This window comes from Balaenoptera ricei, chromosome 9 (genome assembly GCF_028023285.1).
Source record: "Balaenoptera ricei isolate mBalRic1 chromosome 9, mBalRic1.hap2, whole genome shotgun sequence".
In the NCBI taxonomy this organism is placed as follows: domain Eukaryota; kingdom Metazoa; phylum Chordata; class Mammalia; order Artiodactyla; family Balaenopteridae; genus Balaenoptera; species Balaenoptera ricei.
In genome coordinates this window covers 60,387,837-60,415,726 of record NC_082647.1, presented here as the reverse complement: position 1 = coordinate 60,415,726, position 27,890 = coordinate 60,387,837, and the positions used below count along the sequence as shown (strand labels likewise).

Sequence of the window (27,890 nt, the reverse complement as noted above, 5' to 3'; positions counted from 1 at the left end):
AAGCCATTTGTGCCCCCCCACCTGGGTCCCCCAACTTGCCATCTGTATTAGTTCAAATATCTAGACCCTGGATCTTTAGTATCCAGAGACCATGATTATATTTGCATTCCTAACATGGGCGTGATTTTTATGTTGATTTTAAGTTGGACCAGATGGGGTCTGTGATACAGCTTTGGTACTGCTTCATAAATACAGCACCAGTTGACGTTCCAAAATGAAATAATGAGTAAAGGTAGCTAATGTTGTTTTGCCCTCAGCTTCTCCAAGAGATGAGATTGTGTTTTGTGTCCAAATGGAAACCACTGCTAGTTTGGCGCCGAGTGACCAGAGATGGGGGAATAGCCTGGTCACTTGGAGAATTAGACGCAGGATTCATTTCATTCTCACTGCACTTTCTGCTCTCTGGGCAAAGGAAATCAGAATTCATTGTGCTGTTGTGTCCGTGGTGTTCATCAGCTTGCTGTTTTGTTGAGTAGCCTGTTGTGCAGGCTTTTACAGTAACATCCTGGTAAAAATGAACACACCATATAGCTGTTACCCACTGTGAAGTTTAATGTTGAATCAGAAGAGCAAGGAAATTGAGATGGAAAAACTCTGTACTTGGTTGTTGCCAAGGTGTTGCTGTGTGTGTAGTGTTACTAAAGACCCTTTTAATTAGAGACCCCACCCAGTGAATTGGGGATGAAATTTCACGCTGAACTCTGGAAGTCTGACTGCATAGGCTGAATGTGGGGAGCACAGAAAAATGTTGAGAATGGGAACTACTTATCTCTCTACCTATTCCATTGCCAAGTTCCGGTTTTCACTCAGTTTAAAAATATGTGGATCTTTATTTTAACTAGAATTTTTTTCCTCCAAATTAGCATAGGATTATGAAAATGATACTTATATATTAAATAGTAGAGGTCCTGATACTTGATGTAATATAGAATTTATTTGAAATAGGGCTAAATATAATACCATATTTTATAAGCAAACCTTCTTTATACATTTTTATTCCTCATTTTCATAAATAATTACCTGCATTTTCCCCAGAATTCTTCTACCACCACCCCTAAAATGGAATTCTTTTATATCTTTGTTGATAACCCGTTGTTATTAAAGTTTTAGATATATATTTTTTAATTTCAAAACTGTACAAAACACAAAAATGCAAAGTAGTCGGGTGTTTTTTTGGTGTTCTTGGCTTTATAATATAAGTCTAATATAAATCATCTGGATCTGCTGCTTGTTTTGAGGGTCTATTGGTCTTTTTTTTTTTTTTTTTTTGGTTCCTGATAAATTGTTTTCAGGTTGAAGCACAAACTTGTGTGTCTGAATAGAGGTGGAGAGAATTTTTGCATTCAAAATATACCCACTTGAAAATTGGAGATTATTAAGGAAATGACAGGCCTGGAACTCTTAGAAGCATGAATGTTAAACCAGAAGTGGTGTAACCCCTATATATGTGTATTTCTGTACAGCTAGCAATTCCGAAGAGTTTGATTTTTTTTTTTCCCCTCCTGCAGCATTCTGAATGGGTGTGTTAAAGTAGTTGGAAACTGCTACAGTAGAAGCCTAGTCCATTAATCATCACGTACCGGAACAGAGGGAACAGAAAACAGTTCACTGGCAAATGTAGAGAGAAACTGGGCCTCCTTTCACGTGCTGGAGCAGGACTTCCTTAGAGGTGGCCGTCCAGCTCCTTGCTCTGCGAACTTCTGGCCTTAGGTGAAGGAGGGCCCTTTCTCTTTACAGTCCTTCCTGGCTCCATCAACAGCGTTTAGGAAGCGCCCTGTGGCCTGTTACTGATAAGAGCTCTCTCGGGAGAGCCATGCCTTCATCCCAGCTCTCTGGGTTTTCCACAGGGTCTCAGGCCGTCGATTTTATTGTCTCTACTCACTTATTTAGGTATTGCTTCCATTTTTGTCATCTGCCTGCTCTTTCTATGCATTGTAAGATGATCTCATCCATTTTTACAACTTTATTTATTTTTTTCCTTCTGGTTTTTGGTAGGCCTTCCCCTAAAAGGAACGGGCAGCCCATGTAGGATAAGGATATGGCTCTGAAGCCAGACCGCCCGGCGGCATATCCAGTTTCATCCTTAGCGTCACGCGACCCTCAGCTGCTCTTTACCTAATTTTTCCACCTACAAAATGGAGGTGGTGGGTAATCCCACCTTATAAGGTTATTGAAAGATGAAGCAGGAAAATGCCACTGTCCCTGGAGCATAGCCTGCGCTTAACAACAGTAAATGTTAGCCTTTTGGGGTTTTTTCTCCCCCCTAAAATCCTGTTGTCTGCATTTCTCAGATTTACATTTCGACCTGTACCTCTGGCTTTCTTTTGTTTGTAGCTGGAGGCAAAGCTCATCTCACTCCAAGTTTCTCCCCGTGGTCAACTAACTACCTCATGTCTTTCCCCTTACGTATTTTCTTTTCTGGTAGATTCTCCTCTCTCTCCATCATCCAAGGTAAGAATTCTTTAAGAAACTCTTGTTCCATTTTTATATATAAATCACCACCCAAACTTTTCTTAAAATCTCTTTTCCAGTTATCTGTCCAGATCACTTATGATCCCCTTACTTATGGTTTTACCCAAGGCAGCGTAAGTTAGTGGTTGGAATTCTCAGGTTTGGAATCCAACAGTACTTTGGTAGAGATCTCAGCTCTCCCACCTCCTAGCTGTGTGACGTTGGACTAATTACTTAACCTCCCTAAGCTTCGGGTGCCTCTGGGAGATGAAGGTGTTACCACTTCACAGGACTATTGTGAGGCTTGAATGAAGTCCTGTCTTTGAAGTTCTTGGCGGAGCCCCTGGCCTGGAGAAGTGTTCAGGCACTCAGCTGTCACTGGTATCCTCCACCCTAACTGGTCTTGTCTCTCTGTTCCTGTTGTTGGTTCAGAATGACTTAGCAGAACCGCTGTTCCTTACTTACTAGGTGATTTTTTTTAAAGACTCCAAGAACTTACATTGGAACGGATTTTAGAGGTTTTTAAACCATTCAGCTTGACCAAAATCAAAGCTACTCTTTATTAAGTGCCGGTCGCACATGACGTCTAGTTTTTACCACCCGGTGCAGTCAGGTGTTGCTGAGGCTCTGAGATATAAACACACTTCCCTAAGCCCTCCCAGCTAGGCGCGCCATGACTGATACTTGAGCTCTGCCCATTCCGGTCCCAAACTTCAGATTTGTCATTATGACAGATTGCTTCCACAACCCCCTGTATAAAATAAAATAAAATATGAAAAAATAAATAAATAAAATAAAATTCCTTGGCGTATGTTTTTCAGCCAGTAGTTGAACAGGTATTTCCAGTGACTGGGAACCCCCTACTTTGCAAGGTAGCCCATTTCATTGCTGAATAGTCAGGTTAAATACTTCTGTGTTTTGTGCTAAAACCTGATCCCTCTATCTTCTCTCCATTGATTTTTTCTTTAAGAAATACAGAGAACCAGTCTAACTTCTTTTTTAACCTGATAGTCCTTTAAACCTTTAAATGTTTGAATGTAACTATTGCTTCTCCCATTGTTCTCCTCTCCCACGCATGAAGGACGAGTTTATCAATTCTGGTCCCTTTCGTTTTGGAAATGAACGGTAACTATCCATGCTCTATACACCATGCATGCCAAAAGCTCGCCGTCCCAGCTTTACCCCTCTGGACTCAGATCTAGGATGCTTCACCGTCTTGGTAGCCCTGAATAGGGTTAGGTTTTCCTTAAACAGCTGTAGAGGTGTCAATGGAGAGCTCTGATGTTAAGTCAGTCTACCATGAGTAGTGAGCCTGGCTGTTTGTTTCAAAGGTCATTCAGTCTTGAATTAAGTATTTATAGAGAACCTGTGTGTGAGCTCCCCCAGGCCTCCTTACTGGTCTTTCTCCTCCTCAGTCTCTTGAGGTTGTGAGCAAGGCTGGGGCAAGGCCCTTTAGATTCGGTTTCTCTCCTCCATGGTCTCTGCTGTTGTTAGGAGGACAGTCCTGGTGTTTGAGAGCGCATCAAAGACTTTTTTGCCATAATGAAAAAGTTTTGGGAATTTTATTGTTTTCTCGTGAAAATAGGCTACAGAAAAATCTAGAGCATTGGAATACTTTAAAAGCAAATTGACTGTTTATCTTTTCATAGCTATGAAGACTCCTAAGTGTCAAATAAGATTTTTAATCAAATTCCTGACAGCAGCATTATCCAGGCTTCCCGTACAGTATAGTGAGGTATTAGGAACAAGGTCAGTGCAGCGGGACTGCCTGGGTTTGAATTCCAGCTTTGCTGCTTCCTGTCAGTGAGACATTCGTTTCCTCAACTGCTACAGTGGGGTTAATAATAGTTCCTACCTCATTGGGGTGCTGTGAGCATTAAATCAGTTTATCACTACAGAGCACTTGAGAACACTGGCAGGTAATGTATGCTTACAAAATGCTGTTACCGTGGCTGTTTTATCATTTGAGGTAATAGTTTTCATTTCCTCACCCAGAAGACGAAATAGTCATGACATAAACAGATGTTCTTCAGAAGGCAACCCCCATCTTCAGTAAGCTACTTTTAAGTTTGGGGAAACACATAACTGAACGTTTTTACTATACTCTACTATTAGAGAACTACCTGGATCTACCTTGTTTTTCATGGAATTTAGTGTCCCCAATCTTTAAGAACTGTTGGAAATGTGTTCTCAAGTTGTTCTTTGTCAGGGTTAAAAGTGCTTTCTTGTACCGTGATTGCGGGATTCCCGCTACTGAATGTTTAAGCGTGCACAGAAATGCGTAGTGATGCCGTTTGTCCTCATTACAGACGCACCCCGTGTCCTGCCGTGGGAGCATCAACCCCCACTTGGGTGTCTGTTTCCCAGTTAGACATTCTGGGTGGATTGGTCTTAGTGTTCCGGCTTCCTGCTCTCTGAGGAGTTGGAGTGACCAGGGAAACTGATGCTGCTTTTGATATAATGATCTGAGGAGCCCCGAGACTATTTTAGTTATAAACTAGGGGCAGTGGTAAATAACTGAACGCACTTTCTGGTATTGTTGAGAGTAATCTTGGCTTACGATAGCTTTAGCCGTGGGTCTAGCAATTCAAAGAAGACTGTGTTCATTTACTTTCAATTGAATACATACTGTGGTCATTTTTCGCTGCAGGGTGTTTAACAGTTGGTTTCATCCTTCCCTTTAAATTGGAGACACTTGTACAGAGGACCCCTTTTCGTTCAATACATTGTCATTTGTTCACTCAGTTGGTTCTATACAGTACCTGTCACTGAGGATTATGTCCATGGTTTATTGAGTACTGCTATATCTAAAGCATTCTGCCTGCACCATAAGTAGGATGAAGAGGACACAGTCTCTTTTTCCTGGCAAGGTGGGGGAAAGACAGGAATGTAAATAACTGATTATAATGTAGGATGGAGTCAGACAAGTCTTATAATTGAGGTTCAAGCAGGAGGCCACATGATCAGTTATTTTCAGTTAGGAGGCCTGGTTATATTTACCTAAGTGGTGGCATTTGAGCCACCAAGTGGTAGGATTTCAGGAGCTAGAGCAGGAGGCTATAATCTCCGCCAGGTGGAGGGAAGAGTGTGGACAAAGGCCCGGATGTGTGGAAGGTCTGGCCAGGCTGGGCGTGGGGTGCCAGAGACCAGGCTGAGAGTAACTCCTTGTAGGGTCTGGAGAGCCTTGCTTTGGAGATAGATCTTTACGACGAAAGGTTTCAGCTGAGGGTGATTGAAGTCAGGTTTGAGATGCTGAAAGGTAGCTGTCGATGTGTGCAAGGTGGATGCAGAGGTCAGAGAGGAGTGCCAGACTGACAGTTGGGCCCATGGTGACCATTCAGCTGTGGTCTGAGGAGGCCTTGAACCAGTGGTCAGGCGTAAAAAGGAAAAGATGCATTTGAGTGAACTTTCAAAGGTCCAAGTGGCTTAATGTAGTAACTGGTTTACTCTGGGGGAAAGGAAGCTGGAAGAATTGAAAATGACAGGTTTCTAGGGTAAGTGACGGGGAAAACAACATGCTAATAATTAAGCTTTGAACATGGGAGAAGGACCAGGTTTGAGAGCTGGGTGGGAGATGTATAGTAGTGGATTTAGCGAAGTGTAATTTTATGGCCTTTACAAGATACCCCCATGAGTATATTCGCTAAGCAGTTAGAAATTCTGGCGCAGCAGATAGGAGTGAGAGACTTGGATCTGGGAGTCAAGCCTTAAGAGAAATCTTAGAAGAAGACCTAGGGAGGGGAGGTCTTTGCCTAGGAGCGTTGAGTGAGGAGACCTGAGGACAGAGGGCTGACAGGTGCCTCCTATTTAAGGAGCGAGTGGAAGAAGCACTAGGAAGATTAGGGTCCCAGATGAGAGTTCCAGCAGGGCTGGGCTGGATCAGCGCTGGCAGGTGCTATAACCGAGAAGAGGCTTTTGAATCGGATAAGAACTCTGATGCTTATTATTGTTTTGTCTTTAAAAATGTGTTATTGTAGACACTTTCAAGCTCCATAAAAGTAAGGATAAAGGTATGATGACCCACCGTGTTCCCACTATACAGCTTCAATTATTATCAATATTTTATCAGTCTTCCTTTATCCCCCCACCTTTCTGCGGGAGGAGAAGGGAGATAGGATACGTCAAGGCATTTTCAGATTCATGTCATTTCTCCCACGCTTTAGTTTGCACTACTTCATGAGGACAGTTAGTTTTCATAAAACTGTAAGTCATTATCTCACCAAAGTTAAAAAAAAAAAAAGTTAATTCCTCAGTATCATCTAATAGAACTTTTTTAAATTTAAATAATTTAAAGTCCTTGAGAGCCACATCCGGGATGCCTTTTAATTTCATAGAGATTAGATCTCACCCTAAGGGCCCATTTGGGAAATGGACAGAGTGTCTTGAGGAAGAGAATATAATACTCTCTGCAGAAGGCATGCTTCTCCTACACAGCACGTGATGGCTTTTGACGGGAGACCGTGTTTTATTTTTTGATACACTTATCCCCTGAGAATAGCAATAGAAATCTAAGGTTGGGCTTCCTGTCCTTAGATCATATGAATTAAAACGTATATCCAGTGGCACTGCCACAGTTTTGCCACCTCTGATGCACGTACCATCCAGTTCCTAATTCTAGAGTGTTGGTCCTCAATCGGGACATATGGTCCTCTCTGGAGACATTTTTGATTGCCATGGCCTTGGGGAAAAGGGGCCACCAGCATCCAGTGGGAAGAGGGTAGGGATGCATAGGACAGCCCCCATAACAAAGGCTTAACCTACCCCAAATACCAGTAGTGTAGAGGAACAGCATATTCCTGAGCAGAACCACTCTTTTCAATCTGCTGTTACATCACGTGTCTGTGAACCAAGTTACCGTTAAAAAATTTTCTCTGTTCCTTGGAGAGAGGTTCATGTCCCTGTAGGTGTTTTTCCTTTGATCATCTGCATCCCCTGAGCAGGGTTTGTCCAGATCTTGGAGCCTACCAAACTTCATTCTAGTTTTTATTTTCCTTGTGTCTTTGGACTAGAGCAGAACATGGAAGTGATTTGGTTTCTTTGGGTAAGAAATTTAAGGAGTGTACTTTCTCAAGACATGTTCACCAGTCTGAACAAAGTTCTGTCTTTGGAAGGAGGTAACTTGGGAGTGCTATTGAACAGGTGTGGGGCTTAGTAAATCAAGATTTAATGTATATGTTTCTTCACCCCGATTTGAAATTGAGCAGTCATTTGTAGTAAATGGGAAACATAAATGAAGTCTTTCACCTTCTTTGTTTGCAGGAAATACAATTGGAGCATGCGAAGCAAGCCTTTGTTCAAAGGGACAATGCCAGGACCGGAAAAGTCACAGCCATTGACTTCCGAGACATCATGGTCACCATCCGCCCTCATGTCTTGACACCTTTTGTAGAAGAATGTCTAGTAGCTGTAAGTTGTTTTTTAATTTCTATTAGAGTATAGTTAATTTACAATGTTGTGTTAGTTTCAGGTGTACAGCAAAGTGAATCAGTTATACATATATCCACTCTTTTTTAGATTCTTTGCCCATATAGGTCATCACAAAGTACTGAGTAGAGTTCCCTGTGTTATACAGTAGGTCCTTATTACTTATCTATTTTATATATAGTAGCGTGTATATGTCAATTCCAATCTCCCAATTTATCCCTCCTCCTAGGTTGTAACTTGCCATAATGAAATAGCTTATTCTACCTGGTGTAAGCTCAGTAAATAAGGGATTGTAAGAACAAGTCTTACAGATTGTGTAGAGTTTCTTCTGTTTAAACACTAACATTTTTTTATTTTCTTAGTGATATTGCATCCATTACCAAACTTACAGAGAGTGCTTTGCCAGTTTCAGTGGGTAGGTTAACTTGTTACCTGGATGATATGGACTATCTTAAAGAAATGTATTACCTGGCTTTTTTAAAAAGGAAAAACAGACATATAATTGCACATTAATTTGCTTTATATTTTGAGGTATGTCAAATGCTGATCTTTGCTTTTACCTGTTCTCCAAGGCAAAGTGGTTTTTCTAAACAAGTAGTGCACATAGATGTATTTGAGGAGTCAGCAGAACAGGAACTCTAACGCTTGGATTCACTCATTCATTCAGCATGTGTGTGGAGGCGACACTGGCACATGCAGTGGGCAGAGCCTTGCTGTCCTGTGTCATGGAGCTTCCCTCCTAGTGGATGTCCAGCCACTCTCCTCCCTCATGGACCCTGAGGGTGTCCTGGAACGTTCCGTGGTGGTGGTTCCCAAGCCTTGGTCACGGAGCTTAAGAATCATCAGGGATAGTTATTAAAAGTGCAGATTCTGAGGTCTCTTCCCGGCCTACCCATTCACCATCCACAGGTGGTAAGGTCCTATAATCTAATTTCTGAGGCTTCCTAGGTAATTGTGATGATCCCCCAGATTTGGGACCCTTATGCAATGGTAACTCTTCCTTTGTTAATCCCAGGGAGAGGACTTTTTGGGTGTTTTCACCATCACCTGAGTTTCCCACAATGCTTACCATAAGGAAGAACTCAGGGGAGCTTTTCATTTTTCCTCTTTTTTTTTTCTGGTCCCTCTCTTTGGAGATGCGGTGATCTGACAAGGCCTTTTCCACTCCAGCACTGTGTTAATCTCGCTCCTTTTCTTGGCCCCCCTTCGCTATCCCAACTCTCACATCAGCTATTTCAAACGAGTAGTAAGTGAAGATTTATGTGGTCGTTACCTTATAAAGAAGTGCTTTCCTAATAAAAATATTTTGCCTTGTTAGGGAAGGTAAAATATTTGAAACCTCAAACTGAAGTTCCATTCGTAATGGACATGCTGTCTGTTTTCCTTGTCCACATGAAGAAATATGGTTTCTTACAAATTCTGATTATCAGAATTCTGACCAGTCTTAACCCCCATCAAAGCGTATGACATCTCATAATTTTACCATAATATGCTTGTCTGCTAGAAATCCTACCAATATAAAGTCTGTACTTAAATGCTGATTTATTACTACTTATAAGTAACATGACAAATGATGATATTAATGTTAGACTGACCACTTTTCATAGTATGTTTGTGTTGGTATAATAGGGTTTTGCATGTATAAGTATACACATGTATGCATGTGTATAATAGAGTTTTGCATGTCTCAGCTTTTAAGAATTGCTCATTAGATGAAATAAACAAACTTATGAAACATTTCCAATTGAAATTTGAACTCTGTAAATTACTACTGGTCCTGTTGTTATAATCCTACACATGTATTTAGTTTTCTAGGACTTTGTGGAGAGTACAAGTTCTGGTCATGATTAGTTGCAGTTACTTCTAAAAATCATTTATAGCTTTTTTTTAATGTGAAAGAAAAATGCTTATAAACATTTCTTTCTATACATGCTTTCTTGATTACTTCCAAAACTAGCATTTGATGTACATACTTCTGAATCGTCTTCATTCTATAAATGCTTTGTTTATTTTTCTTCTCCCTCCTCTTATTTTCAACTTATTTGAGGCTGCTGGAGGTACCACGTCCCATCAAGTTAGTTTCTCCTATTTTAATGGATTTAATTCACTGCTTAACAACATGGAACTCATTAGAAAGATCTACAGCACTCTGGCTGGCAACAGGAAAGATGTAGAGGTGACAAAGGGTGAGTGAGAATCTGAACTCTTGCCTGCAACTATCTTGGTGAGTTATTATTAGGGTAAAGAAGGCAACTAGGAGTTTACGTTTTAAATTTTTCTGTCCCACTGACACATATTAACCATATGGTACATGTGTGTTCTCCACCCTTAGATCAGACAAAACAATCTTCAGCACATTTTAAATAAACCCCAGACAGTCTTTAAATGAGGGAATCATGTAAAGTTTCTTAAATGTTTTCAAATCTTACTAAAACCTGAGCTAAATTGGCATCCTCTAAAGTGACCTTCAGAAGTATACAAGGAATTCCATAAACTTACACTGCTGACGGTGTGTGTTGATTGACAATCTCTGATCAAGATACCAGCATTTTAATGGGATTTTTTTTTTAAACAGAGAATTCCCTTCGGAATTCCACAGCTTCATTAATATTATGTCCTGGGACCTATGCATATTGAGTTTCATATCTCCTTCCTGGTTTTCCCTGACCTGCAATTTGAATGGCTTCCTGTGTCATTTATTCAAAGCCTTTGGATGACACCAAGCTTATAGAGTCAGTATTAGAGAAACTATTCTGCACACTCTTTCCAGATAAATGAAAGAACTGCAAAAATTCTTACCCTATTTGGATTGACTTGAATTCTACGACTGTTAATAATAAAGTTTGGTGATGTTCGCTCATTCCTGTGCCTTGAGTTAATGCTGCATTTAGTGGCTATTCCTTCTTGAATCTTTCCCTTTTAACTCTTTTTCCATACAGAGGAGTTTGTTCTGGCAGCTCAGAAATTTGGTCAGGTTACACCCATGGAAGTTGACATCTTGTTTCAGTTAGCAGATTTATATGAGCCACGGGGGTAAGTTGCTCTTTTTTTTTTTTTTAATTAGCTTAATAAAGGGAGGTTAGGAGGTGGGGTAGGAGGACGGCAGCAAACCTGGAGAAGAAGAAGCCATATTAAAGATGACTCTGAAATACGGGAAACAAGAAAAGAAACGTTTTAAAATTCCATAATGTAAATTTTAATAAATTTGTATTTTGTTGTTGCTTGTGCTTGCTTTTCCCTCTAGACGTATGACCTTAGCTGACATTGAACGGATAGCTCCTCTGGAAGAGGGAACTCTGCCCTTCAACTTGGCCGAGGCCCAGAGGCAGGTGGGTAAAAGGGAGCACACTTGCTTCCTGGTGTTTCTTTGATAGGGTCACCCAACCCCTTTTCACGTGCAATTGCCTTTTCGACACTGGTCTCTGACCTACCATTTCTTTGCTTTGCACCAAAAATCCAGACCATTTCAAAAGGCTGGAAAGAGAAATTGCTTAGAGATGTTCTGAGAAACAGATAATTGGCATTTGCTTTTCCTGTGAAAGATGGGGTGATTTCTTAACCGCCTTAGAAGCCTAACCCTCCCAAAAGAGGCAGAAGATCTTTCCTTCTTCCCTCAATCTTGTGCTAGGAGAGGTGGGGCCGGAGTCCCGTTTTGGTGTCACCGTCCCAGCGTCGTGTTGCGAAATGAAAGCTGGGCTCTGCCCCACAGAGAGGCACTTCATCAGGGCATCGCCCAACTGCCATGCCTGCCGGTTTTCTGAATATCAAAATGAGATAATTTTGTTTAGTCTGGAGTCATAGTTTGAAGGCTTTTAGACCTATTTTCTTTGTGAAAGGACTCATAAGTTATGTGGAAACAATTTGAGGAATGCTACATTTTATTTTATGGTTAACAGAAACCAACCTCTTGAATTTGTGGAAGTCAGAAACCGAAGACCTGGGACCTCTTACATTTAACTCTTACTCGGCTTTCTATAGGTCAGGGTTAGAGAATAAAAGCCTCCAGAGCATGTGTTGTGCTTACATGGTGTTTGTAAAATAAATCCACTCACAGACCAGCGTCGTTTTAGAAAAATACCTCCTTTAAGGCAAAGCCATCTCCGAATCCTGTGAGACTTAACAGTTTTTGGCTGGGAGCTCCGGGTCTGTACAGAGACGCCAGTTTGACCACAATGGGTTGATGCGGGCTGCATTTTTAGGACGGGCAGGCCTCGGGCCAGGACACCCTCCTTTCAGCTCTTTCCCACCCGATGGCAGTGGCAGGTTTTGTGTGCAGCGTGTAACTCAGAACGGTGGGTGTGAGCTCAGTAAACCCTAACTAGGCACCTCTGGAAAACCAGCTGGCTGCCGTTAAAAGAGGAAGCCGATTTCCCCGAGTGCAGGAGAGAGAACTGTATAATCACGTGCAGAGGTGGAAGCAGCTCCTCTCTCCTCTGCTTTGATTTTTTAAACGCTGCTTACCAGATGATTATCTCTTCGTCTCTGTGCTACTAGCTCCTGTAGAAATTTGGGGATTAAGAAAAAGCAGAGAGGGCTTCCCTGGTGGCGCAGTGGTTGAGAGTCTGCCTGCCAATGCAGGGGACGCGGGCTCGAGCCCTGGTCTGGGAAGATCCCACATGACACGGAGCAAGTGGGCCCGTGAGCCACAACTGCTGAGCCTGCGCGTCTGGAGCCTGTGCTCCGCAACAAGAGAGGCCGCGATGGTGAGAGACCCGCGCATCGCGATGAAGAGTGGCCCCCGCTTGCCACAACTAGAGAAAGCCCTTGCACAGAAACGAAGACCCAACACAACTAAAATAAATAAATAAATAAATAATTTAAAAAAAAAAAAAAAAGAAAAAGCAGAGAATTTTTTTTTTTTTTTAAAAAGATTCCTCCTGTTCTCGAGCTGGCAGTGGTATCCCACAAGTTTTCCTCTACGCACTCTGCAGCTTTTGAGAGTTTCAGATGATGGGTGCTTGTGGATCCTGGCCGTGAAAGTGTTAGACGAGATTGATGAGATTTACAGCAGGAAATGATCGGCTGCTGCTTTAGAGCAATTCACTGGGGTCTTGCCTGGAATATTCTTTACTATGTGAACCCCAGTGGACCTGACAACATCGACAGACTCGAGCAATGGAGGTCATCTACCTGATAGGCTAGGTGCTAGCATTTCTCCTCCACAGAGGAGTGCAGGAGGAGTCGTCTGCCTTGTGTCGTTTTGTGAGCACGCCACATTTCTAGCTTTAGAAAAGTTAAATGAAAGTCTGGGATTTCATTTATTTTGTCTTTGGATGAGTTAGTGATAGTGGTAGGTTCCTCTCCCCACCAACCTATTATTTTCAAAGTATTTTCACTCATTGTTTTGATGCCAGCACCTTTCTAAGTACTCCATATTTATATCCGTGTAAATAAAACAGTGCCTTTCTAACGGATGCATCTGTCAAAATGAAGTTACTATAGTTAACAGATATAGATGGAAATCATCCATCTATACGGAGATAGCGTTGGATGCACCCCGTGGAATCTGCAGAAGAGACGTTTTACTTTCTTAAAGATGCATATTTCTATGTAGAGCTGTTTTCAGTTAAATAACTTTGAAGGAGATTCCAAATTATCTCATTGTATTAGAATTGTGCTACATTGACAGCAACTAAAATTCAGTGGGTTGATAGCTGGTATTGGTCATTATTTTCATTGTTCACCGATCTTAATTATCGTGGCTTTTGAAAAAACAAATGTTACTGAATGTATTTATTCATTCAACAGGTATTTATTAAGCACCAGCTATATGCCACCCTCATGTGACAGCTCTGTGTGACATAAAATTACTATTTTATTTATGTAGACAGAGAATTGAAATACTCTGAAATGTTCTGGCATCAAAAACACTGTAAGAATAATAGGTCAAAAGAACAACCATAATACAACAACTGACTGGCCTGAAGTATGAATTTAGAAAAGATGGACAAAAAAGGGGAGAAAGTATCAAATCACCTGTAGTACAACCACCTAGTTGTAGCCACTGTAAACATTTGGATATCTCTGGGGGATGAGATAGCCAAAATGTTAGTGTTATTATTATATGCATATACATACCCAAATAATTTTTTAAAAAATCGCATATTCACACACAGTCTTTAACATTGGTTTTAAAAGATTATCATGAAACATTTCAAACATTTTAAAAGGTAAAGAAAATCATACCATGAATACCTGTCTACTCACCATATTCTTTTTAGCCTGTTTTTGCTTTATAATACCTTATGAACACTTTTTCTGAGCATCAAATATCTTTTACAATATTGCTTTTTAATGACATACAATTTTGTTTTAAAGCTATAGCATTATTTTTAACCAGTCCTCCCATTATTGGACATTTAGGTATCCTTAGAGTTTTTGCTCTTAAAACAGTACTGCTTTTTAATATTCTTGTAGCTTGATCCTTGTTTATATATATGATTATTTTCTAGCCTAACTTTTTATAAGTAGAATTGCAGGGCCGAAGTTCATGTACATTTTAAGGGTTTGGGTGCGTATTGCCAAGTTTCCCTTCAGTTTATGCTTGATTAAATGGCAGATTTGAGAAGCTCTGTTTTTTTTTTTATCATCTCTTGCCAGATTGGATATTGCCATTAAACAAACAAACAAAAAACCCCAAAACCTATCAATTTGACAATTTGATTGTTGAAGAATGATGTCTCATTAATGTTTTTAAATTTGTATCTCTTTGATCACTAATGAGAATTGAACATTTGAAAATGGGTTCATATTCATAACATTTTGGGGGGCACATAACGGCTTTCATTATATTCAAACTTGATTTTAAAAATTAATAGCAATAATTACTTTTTATTAATAAGAACTTACAAAATCTAATCATAACTTCCTCTTTGACATTTTAGTTGTATCATGAGTTTAGAACCTAGTTGTAACTTTGAAAAAATAGCATGTGCTCATTTTTGTTCTGTCTTCCTTTCTGTCTCCTGTTTTCTCACTCTGCAATTCCTGTGCGTGCAAAGAAGAAGGCCTCAGTCGATACATCTCGACCAATTCTCCTACAAATTGCAGAGTCAGCCTACAGGTTTGGTCTGGGTTCTGTTGCTGGAGGTGAGTCATGGATGAGTGCAAATTTTTCGTTTTTGTTATTCCTCTTTTTCCTCTGATTTTCCACCTTGAAATATTGAAGGACAAAGCCTCCTCTGGTCTTTCCCTGAGCTAGTTACCAGTCTGTATCTGTGTGATAGGATAATAACAAAGGGAACTTTTTCCTCATACCTACATCTGATCAGGGACTTAGAAGTGACTTTTTTCTCTTATTTATCTGCAGATAGGCTTTCTAGAGACAGGTTAATAATGAGGTTAGGCTGTAGTGATGTGCTTTTTAAAATTTGAACTGTCTGTGATATCCTCTTATCAGGAGACACTTGAATGAAAATCCACAGTTATTTATTAAGGGTGTAGAGAGTTTTAAAACTTGTATATACAAAATTTGTTTTTTTCTTCCATCCATCTTCTCTTTGATGTTAACCACCTCCCCCTTTCCTCTGACCTTAATTTCTTCTGAAATATTGTTATTCTTTGATTTTAGCTGTTGGAGCCACAGCTGTGTACCCTATCGATCTGGTAAAAACTCGAATGCAGAACCAGCGATCCACTGGCTCTTTCGTGGGAGAACTTATGTATAAAAACAGCTTGGACTGTTTTAAGAAAGTGCTACGCTATGAAGGCTTCTTTGGACTGTATAGAGGTTAGTGCCATGTGCTACATTCATGAAAGAGGAAATAGTAGTCAGAGTTTTGGTTTTTCCATCTGAATGCCTGAAATGTATTAGAGAGACTGTGTTAAAATGGAAATACAGCAGATTCTCAGTTATCCATGCTAATGGGCGTAGGCTGGAGGCATCTAGGGCATGGCTAATCAAAACAGCCCATAATCTGAAAGCCATTTATATTGCTCTGCCATATGTTTTATTTCTTAAAAATAATTATTTTCATAAACATGTCTAGTGAGTTTTTAAAAGGCTTGTATTGTTTGTGTTCTTGAACTAACTCGACTCACCACCTAACAGGGAAAGGCAGCTGGGGGACAGGACAGAGCCTACTTGGGACTAATGATTCTCCTTGAATATTCCACAAAAATGCCTATCAAGCGAGTACCCAGGGGTTCAGTGCAGCACTCGTTCCTTGACTGTCTCTTTCTGAGTTAAGGTTGCCCCTTTCCCTTCCTCTGACTCTGTACCCAATGGAGTTGATTCACATACCTTCTCTATCCAGCTGCTTCTGTAATCATCTAAGGCTCATTAATCAACAAGCACAGTAGCAAGAAGTATGTCATCACAAATGGAAAGGATCCCACAGACCCTGACTGCTTGACCACTGGCACTGGCCTAAAGGACATGACTTAACTTCCCGGCCACTCCCTCTGTGATTGCCTTCTACAAAGAGAAGTAACTGTATTTGCATCAGCTAAAATCCAGTATCGTGAGGCAGTTCCAGCTGAGCCACTTTGCCATTTGGCGACTGCAAAGCAGACGGGGTCTTCCCTCCCTTCCCCTACCAGGAGATAGTATTTAGTACTCTGCAGAGGCAGACCTTGAAGCCAGCAGCCGTGTAAGCCTGTGCCTGTAGGCCTCTTCTGCCATCTGCTGACTCTAGTCTTCCTCTTAAGCACCCAAGTTAAAAATAAAACAACAACAAAGACCCCTCTTGAAATCTCTCACCTTAGCAATGAGGAGGTTTCAAACTCCAGAGAAGCTCCATTTCGCAGGTTCTTTTGTGTAGGGAGATAACCTCCATCAAAGGCCTTTTGATCTTTCCTCTGCCCTCTTTCCCTCACCCCCTGCCTCTTCTCACAATTGGGAAGGTCTTTGACCCCAGGTGATTGATGATGACCCTTACAGGGTCACTGCCTTTCATTTGAAATACTTTTCCCTCCTGGTGACAACAAACCTCGCAAATGAAATGTCTCCCGAAATGTCTCCCGAGTAGTACAAGGTTAATGTCACAGTTGCTGCTTTGCAGTGATTCAGGCAAAGGCTACTACTACCTGTTCATGTGGGTTGTCTTCTGTGGGGAGAGCTTTGAGCCTCAAACCGGACAAATGTCTCAGCCTTGGCATTGCTTCACAAACTACTTTTATGGGCTTCCCTTGGTGTTGGATTAAACGTCAAGGGTGCCTTTAGAATTGTGAGAAATAAATTTTGTCCTGCTGAATGCCTTTAATGTGCTTGTGTTGACCTGGTTTGTTTGAATTTTGAGTCCCTTCTCTTTCCTCTTCGACCACACCTGGCGGGTCTTGATACTTGGTTGCATCTGGAATTCCTTTCTCAACCTATCCTTTTGACGCCATGGACAAAAGAGCTTAAAGCGTACCTGAGTACTGAGCTACTCTGGGCCATCCCATAAACCTCATGCTGTTTCAGTTATATCGGTGAGACTGGCGGAACTGGTTTTAACTCCTCAGGGAAGGGGAGTAAGCCGGCCTGTTAGACAGACATGGAGGCTCCCTTTGAACACCAAAGAGGCAGCTCCTCATCCTTCTCCTGGTTTAGAAAGAGCCGTTTATCTAACCTGTTTTGGGTGCCTGATCCCTAAGGGGTTCTCTTGTCAGAGGATGATAAGTAGAGTGTGAATATAAGGTGATTAGTGCTAGGAGTCACCTGTGTTCATTTCGCCCTGACTTCTTATCTCTTTTGGTAGACAATTTTAGAACAAAAGATGTACTCTAAAGCTTTGTTTAGTTTCTGTTTCGTAATTTGCATCTTGAGAGCAAAGAGGTGATTGGCAGTTTAGGTTTTTGAAAAAATGGTATATAGTCTTGCTTCATAAATGAATTATTCCTATTCTTGATTGGTTGGGGACTAATTCCCTTTAGTGCCTTGCACATAATCATTGATTAATAATTGTGTGTAACTGTATATTTGTAAATGCTTATCATTGGACAAGAGAGGGATCAGATGAAAACGGGAAACTAAATTACCAGCAAAAAATTAGAATAGAAACAAAAAAGACCCCAACTGTTTCTGAGAATCGGTATTCTAACCTTCGTGTAGAAAGTCAAGATGTAAAACACCCAACATGTGATTCTTTGACTGTAAATTTCTTACTAAATGTAATTTTGTTTAAAAGTTTAATATTCCAGGGGAAAACAGTTAAATTTAAATTCTGAGAATTTAGAATTGCTGCTGTTCACACTCTACCTAGCAATACTTGAGAAGGTGACAGAGTACATCTCTAATTTATAAACATGTTTCAAAATATTGAGCCTATTTTTTCCTATTATGGAATTTTGCTTAACGTGTAATTTTTCTGCATCAAGACGTATATAATTGCTAATATTTCCCGAAGAGTATAACTTGGGAATGTTGCATAAGTAAGTTCTCTCCCCTATTTTAAAGCTATATTTGGAGGAAAAGTTGGCAGTTGGCCCTGAAAGAAGGTGCTTGCAGCATGCATCCTTATTACAAGGTTAATGTAACATCGCTCTCCCTCTCTTTTTTTCCTTCTTACAACAAGAATATGGAACTCTAAAGGAAGCGGTTTTGTATTTAGAAATAGTTCCCTGTGGAGGTCCGAGAGCGAAGGCTCTTTTTTTTAAAAAAAAAATTTTTTATTTATTATTTATTTATTATTTTTATTTTTGGCTGTGTTGGGTCTTCGTTTCTGTGTGAGGGCTTTCTCCAGTTGCGGTGAGTGGGGGCCACTCTTCATCGCGGTGCGCGGGCCTCTCACTATCGCGGCCTCTCTTGTTGCGGAGCACAGGCTCCAGACGCGCAGGCTCAGTAATTGTGGCTCACGGGCCCAGTTGCTCCGCGGCATGTGGGATCTTCCCAGACCAGGGCTCGAACCCGTGTCCCCTGCATTGGCAGGCGGATTCTCAACCACTGCGCCACCAGGGAAGCCCAAAGGCTCTTTTTGAAGAACTCATTCGGCGCGAGTTGTTTTCCTCTGTCCTTTCTCTGGCAGTTGCCAGCATCCGTGGGCGGTCCTGGAAGTTATCCCATCATAAGCAGGGACCACGCTTGCATCACGGCCCCGTCGTCAAAAGGCGACTGATAACACAGCTATGGGGATTGTTAGCACTGTCTTCAGTTGATGCTGAGTCCTGGGAATTTTTGTGTTGTGAGTTGGTGAGGTCTTCTCTCCATGTTTCTGTGCAGCTCCCTGCTTCTTTGTCTCTCAGAGCCTCTTATCTTCGGGGGTAAGTTTGGTTGTTAGAAATGATCCCCTTAGAAATCCTATGAGACTGACTCTGCAACCCTTCTCTATAATGCGGACTACTTTCTTTACAAGAAAATTATTGATTTTCCTAGGTTTTTCTGTAATTTTTGAAATTCAGACCCTTTAGGCTAAGTCTGTCTGTATCACAGGAAATAACACCCAAGAAAATCCAGATCTCCCTGAAGTCACTTGTAAAAGTCTTCCTCTATTTCCTCCCCAGTCTCCAGATTGACTTAATGCACTCAGGTGTTTAAAATCCTTAATGAATTACCTGACAGCTCATTTGGTTTGAATGAACTACATGACCAAACAAGTCAGTTATTGGCTAGCTGTAGACTTGGCATATCAAAGAGAAACAATTGATTGGGTAATCATCCATAATTAAATGCTCTTAACGTTCCAGGAATAACTAATTTCTACCTCTAAATTTTTGCTACACTCTCCTCTCTCAGATGCTTCAGGTAATGAGATGAGTACCCTTAGAAATTGGAAAATGTTATGGGGAGGGAGGACCATGGGGAGAAAGATAGATTCAGGAGAAATACTTCCTAAAGGAAGGTTTTAGTTTTTATTTCTGTTCGTGGGAAAAAAAGAAAACCTGCCAGAAAGGGAAATTAGATCACTGTGAGTTAAACTTAATTTGGAGTACTACTTAGTCTTTGAGGCAGTTGACAGAAAAAAAAAAAAAAAAAAAATTTTTTTTTTTTAATCAGCCCATTGACCAGGCTTGCAGAGTTTTTTTTTTTTTTTTTTTTTTTTTTAATTTTATTTTTATTTACTTATTTTTGGCTGTGTTGGGTCTTCGTTTCTGTGCGAGGGCTTTCTCTCTAGTTGTGGCAAGCGGGGGCCACTCTTCATCGCGGTGCGCGGGCCTCTCACTATCGCGGCCTCTCTTGTTGCGGAGCACAGGCTCCAGACGCGCAGGCTCAGTAATTGTGGCTCACGGGCCTAGTTGCTCCGCGGCATGTGGGATCCTCCCAGACCAGGGCATGAACCCGCGTCTCCCGCACTAGCAGGCAGACTCTCAACCACTGCGCCACCAGGGAAGCCCCATTTGCAGAGTTTTAAATGTGTCTGTTTCGGGTTGTCTGCGTGGTGCAAAAGCAGTCGTCTTCCATCCTGGAATGTTCTCAAGGTGACATCTAGAGGATATTGTGGTGATATCTCAGGAAGTTTTGTCAGATAGCTAGTTTAAGCTAGGTCTCTTGGGTGGTTAATGGTTTTATAGAAGGCAGTATCCAAATTATGTGGATCCACAGTGAGATTCCTTCTTGCTTAATTCTTGTAGATAAAAATAAGTTTAAAAATTCTATCACCAAAATAAAGCAATTGGAGGTTGTACAAGTCTGTTTTGCATAACTTAAGAAGCCGTGCATCTTGGCACAAACCACAGTGAATCCGTACACTGCACTGAGTCATGATGTCCATTCATGTCCACCAGAGCTTCTAATGAGTGCAGAATGGTTTGGTTTGAGTCTTATTTTCTTGGCCAATTTCTGCACATTTTCATTTAGGGTGTAAAGTTGTGAGTAGATCAAAAAGCAGATATTTGGTTATAGGAAATCAAGTGAAAATGAACAAAAGACTTGGACAGTTCCTGAGTTGGGTAATCAAATCTCCAGAAATCTACCATGAGCACAAAGCATTAAAAGGGGAGACTAAGGTGACACAAACTTGGAACTGAAGTGGGTGGGAGTATCGTCAGAGGCTTGAGAGGGCCAGATGAGAACAATGATGAGCTTAGAAAATTGGGAAAGATGGAGCTAGCCATAACCTGGAGAAGAGAAGATTAATTAGTGAACGAATTAGTTCTAGGCCTCAAGAATGATAATTTATTACCAGCTACTGCCAATGCTGAGACTGAGACAAGGGAAATAGATTAAATCTCAGCAGCGAGGAAATTTAGATAGAAGAGAAGATAACCAGGACCCTGAAAGTTGCCATATACTAGAGTGAAAAACTGAAGGAGGAGAGGGTATGATTCTTCTTCCCAATGATCTTCACTTCTAGAAATCCTCCAAATAGAGGAGGAGTCACAGGAACCAAGGTTTTTCTAGACCATGACAGTATCATTCCGTCATGCTTTAACAATCAGTCTCCCAAAGGCATCCTGAGCCATAGCTAAAATAATAGACGGTTCTTGACATGTTGAGCAAAAATATTTAACCCAGATAAACAAGCATTTAAATCTTAATATGTGCCATGCCCCCAGCTCCACTGTACACTCAGCTTGGAGTGATATCCTGAGAGCTGGTGGAAAACTGGATAGTAACGAGGGCCATGAAAGGGGATAGTGTAGTTGGGAGAGGAGGGGCATGCCTCATGCCTGGGGGCTGTATGAATCAAAAGCAGAGAGACATAGGGGAGGGGTCGGGGTGGGAGGGGAAGAAGAAAGCTTGAACAAGTGAAGAGAGAAGGCCATGGAAATAGGAGCAGGAAGAAAAGCTGTGAGGCAGGGCACACAGAGTGCTGATAGCTCCAGAATAAAGGTTAATCTGATGTTGAAAGCAAGGAGGGCTCTCTGGGAAGATGGGGACAAGTGTAGGGGCCTCCGTGGCGAGGTCAGGAGGCTAAGAATTTAACATCGGAGGGGTCGCCTCTGGGTTGAAACTAGATAACATAGAAGAGTGCTAGATGTGGTTTCAGCTACAGCAACAGGAGTATTTTATGCATTAACATCCCCTACCAAGCTCTACTGCCTGTCTCTGCCCTGGATGGCTTGGACGCTGTCTTACGTGCTTTAAGCTACCTTTCTCAGGGCCGGGCTGGCCACTCTTGAGCTTGTCTTCTGTCTGACCTGAGACAGAAATGCTGCTTTAATGACGGGTCTCTCCCTTGCTGTGGCCCGACATCATCTGTGCTCCTCCGTGTCTTGTCCAGTGTGGCCTGTCGGGACAGCTGCCGCACGGCGGTTACAGTTGTTCGTGGACCCTCAGCCCGGCTCCTGACCCGCTGCTTTCTCTGAGCCTCGTTCCCCAGTTGAGCCCTGACTCCCACTTGCCCGCCAGGTTATAGTCTGCAGCTCAGCTCTGCAGGTCAGCGCCTTCTCCTGTGAGAGCCTCGTATTCCCTGGAGAGGGAGGCGTGGAGGTAGATGTGGTGCCCACCACATAGCCGCCCTCCTCTTACTGTGGGAAAGGGCCCAGCCCTGCAGCCTGCTAGCCCAGCGTGAGCCGGCACCCAGAGAAAAGTTTCAGAACATTCTGGGCTGGAAAACAATGCCTTTGTTGGAGCCATAAATCCACTAGAGTGCACAGGGAGAAGCTGAGCATCCCGGGGCCGAAGAGCCCTGCTTTGGGAGGCATCATGGACCCAAATTCAACTCAGCGCCACAGCACGGTCACCACATAGTGAGGGACACGGGAGAAGCTGCTTAGCCTCTCTAGAGCCCAGTCTCCATGGAAGAGGGAGAGGATAGTGATGCTGATGGAGGTGAAGAACAACAAAAGAACACCTCTGTAGTACTTACTATGTGCTTGGCACTCTTCTGAGGGTTTTGTGTATATTAACTTGTTTCATCTTCGAAACTACCCCATGCCCGTGGTACTGTGTTTATCCCCATTTTACAGATGTGGAAACTGAGGTACAGAGAGGTTGGGTAACTTAACCACAATCACACAGCTACTAAATAACAGTCAGAATTCAAACCCAGCAGCCTGGCTGCAGACTCCACGCTCTTAGTCGCCCGGCTCTTCTACTCCTCAGGAGAAATGACGTGGTAAAAAGTTGCTTATCATCCGAGGTGGAGAACTGTTTTAGTTCTTAACTGAAACATTTTATTTTAGCTTAAAAACGTAGTTGAAGATGTGGTGTTACGTCTGTACTGCTTCCTTATCTTTGCCTAAAGTAAGTGGTGCTGCTAGACACTGTCAGACCGCGTGTGCCCTCGCTGCTTGGCGACAGCTCTCCTAAGGATGGGCACGATGCCATGGGGAGCAGCATTGTACGCCTAACCTACTTCCCTAATTCCTGTACTCCCATAGGCGCCTAATTCCGGGCTGTGAGCATTATTCAGGATGAATTGCCTCTTGTAAGCAAGAAGATAATCAAGAATATGCCTTGAGCAAATAGGTAGAAAGAAACTTTCATCGCCTTTTTTGAATACGTAATATAGGTTGTGAACAGTGTCTGGCTGTTTGTATACATTTACTCATATCATTATCATAATAAACCAATGAGTCGTAATTAGCATCCTTGGTTTACTAATGAGGAACTTAGAGTTCAAAGAATAATGTCCCCAAGATCACTCAGCACAAAAGAGGTGCAGACCTAGGATTCCCGCCCAGGTCTGTCTACCTGCATGGCCCGTGCTCCAAGCCATTCATTTTGCTGCCGAGCCGTTGGAAACAAATAGCTTTAATTAGGCCAGCATTATTAATGAGTTTCTTTCGTAGTCCCTTCTAACTCTGAGATTCTAGAATTATATTTCTAAAAACTTTTTTGAGCAAGACTACAGCTTAGTGGCCCTCTGACCGGCACACTGCTCTCGGGAACTTCCTTTTGGGGGTTCTGTGTGAAGCCTACAGTGGAGGTTCGTGGTATGGTCTTAGTTCCCACACCTCCAGCTCAGTTCTTTCTCATTGGGTTGCATGAAGGATGGGAATCAGAGGGGATAGTGTGATTTATATCTCAACCCCATGAAATCTCAAGACAAAATACTGTATTAATATTGTACCCTGTAAATCTTTTCTCGCATTAGCAGCCTTCTGGTGAAGTTTGCCAAGGAAGCATTGCCATATGTGCTGATGGAGCTGAACTAAAATGAGAAGATTAGAAAACTAACCACACTAATAAATTTCATTTGAGGCAGTTGGAAAACAGACTGCTGTTTTGACAAGTTAGAAACAGCACACACATCCATTCTCTGTTTCTAATGGTTAAAATGAATTTCCAGAATCCAACAGAAACATCTTGTATTAGAAGCCTAATTTTTCTGCTGAGTTACCCAGATGTCAAACATACATGTGCTTTAAACTCCAGTGTGATGGCGTTGAAGTGCCTTCACCAGACTGGCTGTTTTAGGCATTACTGAGCCACACTACCCTTCCTCCCTCTGAGGTCAAGGAACCGGGAGATTTATTGAAATTCCCACCTCTCTGACTTTCCTTGTCCTGCAGGTCAGGGCCCCTCCCCTCCCAACAGGCATTTGCCCACGACTAATGGTGTCAAGGCCCACATCTCTACTGGCTCTCAGACTGTCATCCACAGCTACCCTTTGTTCCCTAGTTTGCCAGGGTTGTCACCACAAGAATGGTACTTAGCCAGTACCTCACTGAGTGCCAGCATCTGGCCCAGGTCTTAGGAATGGATTTGTACTTTGGTTTTGTTCTTACTGGGTTGAAGTTACTCATTTAATACAGTGGAACTCAGGGCCTTAGATTAAATTACTTTAACCTCCTAATTACTCTTCATGCCTTGGTTCTCTGCCCTTACCATCTGTCCTTCACCTGCCTCCAGAACTTTTTACTTTTTGAACTTGACTCTTTAAAAGCCACCCCATGTGTCTACAGAATTTTTTCCAACCCCCTTAGTGTGGCCTGGGGAGAAGCAGCGCAGTATACCGGATAGGAGCTCCCCCTTAGAGCCAGACCACCTAGGGTTGAACCCCACTGCCCCACCTAACAGCTGAGCCACCTTGGGCAGGCTCCGAGAAGTCTGCCTCAGTTCCTCATCTGTTGATGGGATAAAAATAACATGTGCTGAGTTATTGTTATTGACTACTTGTGGTGTAGATTAAATGTGTTGATTCACATAAAGCGCATAGAGAAGTGCCTGGCATGTACTGGCTGTTGTCCTTATCGCTGCTACCATTGTTTATTACAATGTCTGTGATCTCACCACAGCCTCCAGTGATCTCGCCCTCACCCTGGCTGTGCCATGGTCTTGAGAGATTTTGGTGCCTTTTTACGCTCTGTCCTCTCTGCCTGGATCACCTTGCCCTCTGTTCTACTCATGTCTCTCTTCTCCAGTGAACCTCTGCTTATCCTTAAAGAATCAAGTTAAGTATCTCCTCTTCTTTGATGCTTTTCTCCCTCCTGCAGGCAGAATAACTGGTTCTCTCCACTGTGTTCCCATAGTACTTTGGTGCCCCAGGGCTGTGATACTCAGCACTCTGTTTTTAGGTGGTGTGTCTCCTTTCTGGCACACACAGACACCTAGGGCTCCCTTTTCTTCTAAACTGACACTGGCTCCAGGGGATGCCACAGATCTTACTACGTTCATCCCAGTTTCTTCCAGTACCAGACACAGAAAGCATTTGGTATATGTTTGCTGAACAAACAAATATTTGCTGCCCTATATATAGTCTTAAAAGCAGGGTTTTCTCTATTGTTTTGTTTTGCTCTCTGCTGTTCACAGTGCATTACTAAATTTATAGTGAGAAATACAAATCTCGATAGCTTAAAAGGCTGGCTGAAGTGATTGTATCTAATGCTCTAGTCATTTGGCTCTGTGGGCTGTTTTTTAGTAATCATTTAAAAAGACCATCACAGGGTAGTTAAAGAGACAAGAGATCATCATTTAAATCACAGTGCTATCAGCCCATCCATGGCTTGGTCTACAATTTAATGATGAGAATAATACATCTAGCAAGTAAATATTTAAATAAACATTTTGGTACTTGACCTGAATGCAGAGAGTAGAATGGAAATTGTAAATGTTAAGATGTAGTTTAACCAGCTTATCCCTGAATTTTACTGGTAGAAATTAATGTTGTACTTTTATAAAGTAATAATAAAGCCTTTCTCCTCATAGATGTTATCTCATGGTATAAGTAAAGGATTAATAAGTGTGCACAGTTTAGGAGGAGAGAATTCTTACTTTGAATAAGAGGCGTTTGCTTTGCCCAGATGGTTCCATATTGACATTTTCTGTGCTGTTTCAGTTCATTTAGATTAAAAAGGGTATAGCCCGTACTCAAGCTAGCAGAAGCATAGGGGAACTTTTGGTAAGAGTTCACATGAGAGAGAAGGAAATCCGAGATCTCATAGGGATCCCAGGGCAGGAGTTTCACTGGAATCTGGCCTCAGTGGGACCGGAAGATGGTCAAGGCCGTCCCTCCCGCCTGTGCACCTTTCACGGGCTGTGTCTTTTCTCTCTCTTGGGTGTCTCCATTCTATTCGCTACACATTTTCTCCTGCCAGTCTTCTTCCTTTTCGTATCATAGTTGCTACTTCCTTGTGGCATTATCACACACATGTCTTCAACTGGCCACTTTCCCCGCCCCATCTGGCACCTTCTCAGTTTGTGCCTTTGTGCTGACTGGCTCATCGCCTTTGAGAACTCTGTCACGCTCCTGGGAGAAGGATCCTGACTGAGTAGCTCTACTCTTGGTGCCAGGTCACAGGGCCCAGGTTGCTGAACTCATTGGCTGTACATCTTTTAGGTGTCTTGCCCTTGGGGATGAAACAGGCTCAAAATATGGCCGCCTAGAGAAGACGTTGCAAACCCAACTGTTTATAGGATCCAGGCAGCTTCGTTATATCAGTGAACAAATGAGGCTGGATGTGAAAGGCAAGCACACATCTGCCTGTCAGGCAGAGGACAGAGTTGGGTGTTGTCTAAAGGCAGAGACTCTAGAGGAGGATGGCTTATATTTGAACCCCAGTCTCCCTACTTATCATCTGGGTAACTGAGAACAAACGACTTAATCTCTATATGCCTCAGTTTCCACTCTACAGGGTGGTTTTAAGGATTAAATGAGTTAGTAAAGTGCTTAAAAGGGTGCCTGACACATAATAAACAATATGTTGGCTGTTTTTAGAGGAAATTCTGATTAGCATCAGCATCCTTCTCATTTAGCTTTACAATGAAATGCGCTTTCTCCAATTCTGCCTAAATCATGAAGCTGTCTTGGTCTATTTAGTTTCTCCCTTTTTGTAAAGCCATAAGCCCAGAGAGATATTTCTCTATTGTGAGGATATCAACAGAGCAAGAAATGATGAACGATAGTTGGCACTTGTCCTCATTGCCATGCTGGCATTAGGGCGTGGTGGGGACCTTGCTGAATTGATGCTTGGGCCCTGTCTAAAGGGCAGAGCCTCGCCCAGCTGGAGATAGATTGCTGTGATGTCAGAAGGAGGCCCAGAGCTGTCAGACCCATTAATCAATCAGTTGATCAATCTAGTCATCCATTCAGCCATCTGTCTATCTATCTTTATAATCTCAAATTATGTTTAAGACCTGTGCTACTCAGCAAAACACATCTGCAAGCTGATGCACACATCCCTCGAGCTAGTGACTTTTGGCTGTAGGCTGTTTCTTTAAGAAGATGATGTGGGCAGGGCTGGTCTCTCCGAAGAGGCTGAGGGTGGAGCTTTTAATATAGCGAATTAGGAAAGTGTACTTACTGGTGACGGATAACACCATGAAGACCCTCCCAAGGACAGCAGCACGACACGGCAACAATATATTCTGATCCTTGGGGTTAGCTTACTGAGTGTTTCCAAGGAAAGGCATTTGTCTTTGATTCGATTTTCTTAGAAAGAACAGATGAAAAAGGTAACTTTTTTTTTTTTTAGTTCAAATATGTAGGTCCACTACTGTCATAACTGCCTTTCCTAGAAGTGGCCCTTTCCTGTCAAAGACCACACCTCCTCCTTGTGCCCTGATTCTTAATTTCCACTCCACCTATCGTGTCCAAAACTGAGCTCTGCCATCTTCATGTGTACCAGGTGTTAGTGCTAAAAACTGAGCTCTAGCAGTCGGAGCCAGTTACACACACACACACACACCCCACATGCACACACACCCCCACACACACAGACACACCCCACACCCCACACACACCCCCACACCCCACACGCACACAACACAC

At 42.2% G+C, this 27,890-nt stretch overlaps 1 protein-coding gene across 2 annotated transcripts in view; it reads left to right on the top strand.

Moving 5' to 3' along the window:
- SLC25A13 (solute carrier family 25 member 13) overlaps positions 1-27,890 on the top strand; it is a 212,843-nt gene that overhangs the window by 128,801 nt on the left and 56,152 nt on the right. Inside the window, exons 6-11 of one of the 2 annotated variants that reach the window (XM_059933892.1) lie at positions 7,711-7,857; positions 9,923-10,061; positions 10,815-10,908; positions 11,120-11,204; positions 14,877-14,964; positions 15,446-15,604. In XM_059933892.1, the coding sequence (XP_059789875.1) occupies positions 7,711-7,857; positions 9,923-10,061; positions 10,815-10,908; positions 11,120-11,204; positions 14,877-14,964; positions 15,446-15,604 (712 nt within the window). The remainder of the gene's footprint in view (positions 1-7,710; positions 7,858-9,922; positions 10,062-10,814; positions 10,909-11,119; positions 11,205-14,876; positions 14,965-15,445; positions 15,605-27,890) is intronic. The other variant, XM_059933893.1, reaches the window with a different exon arrangement.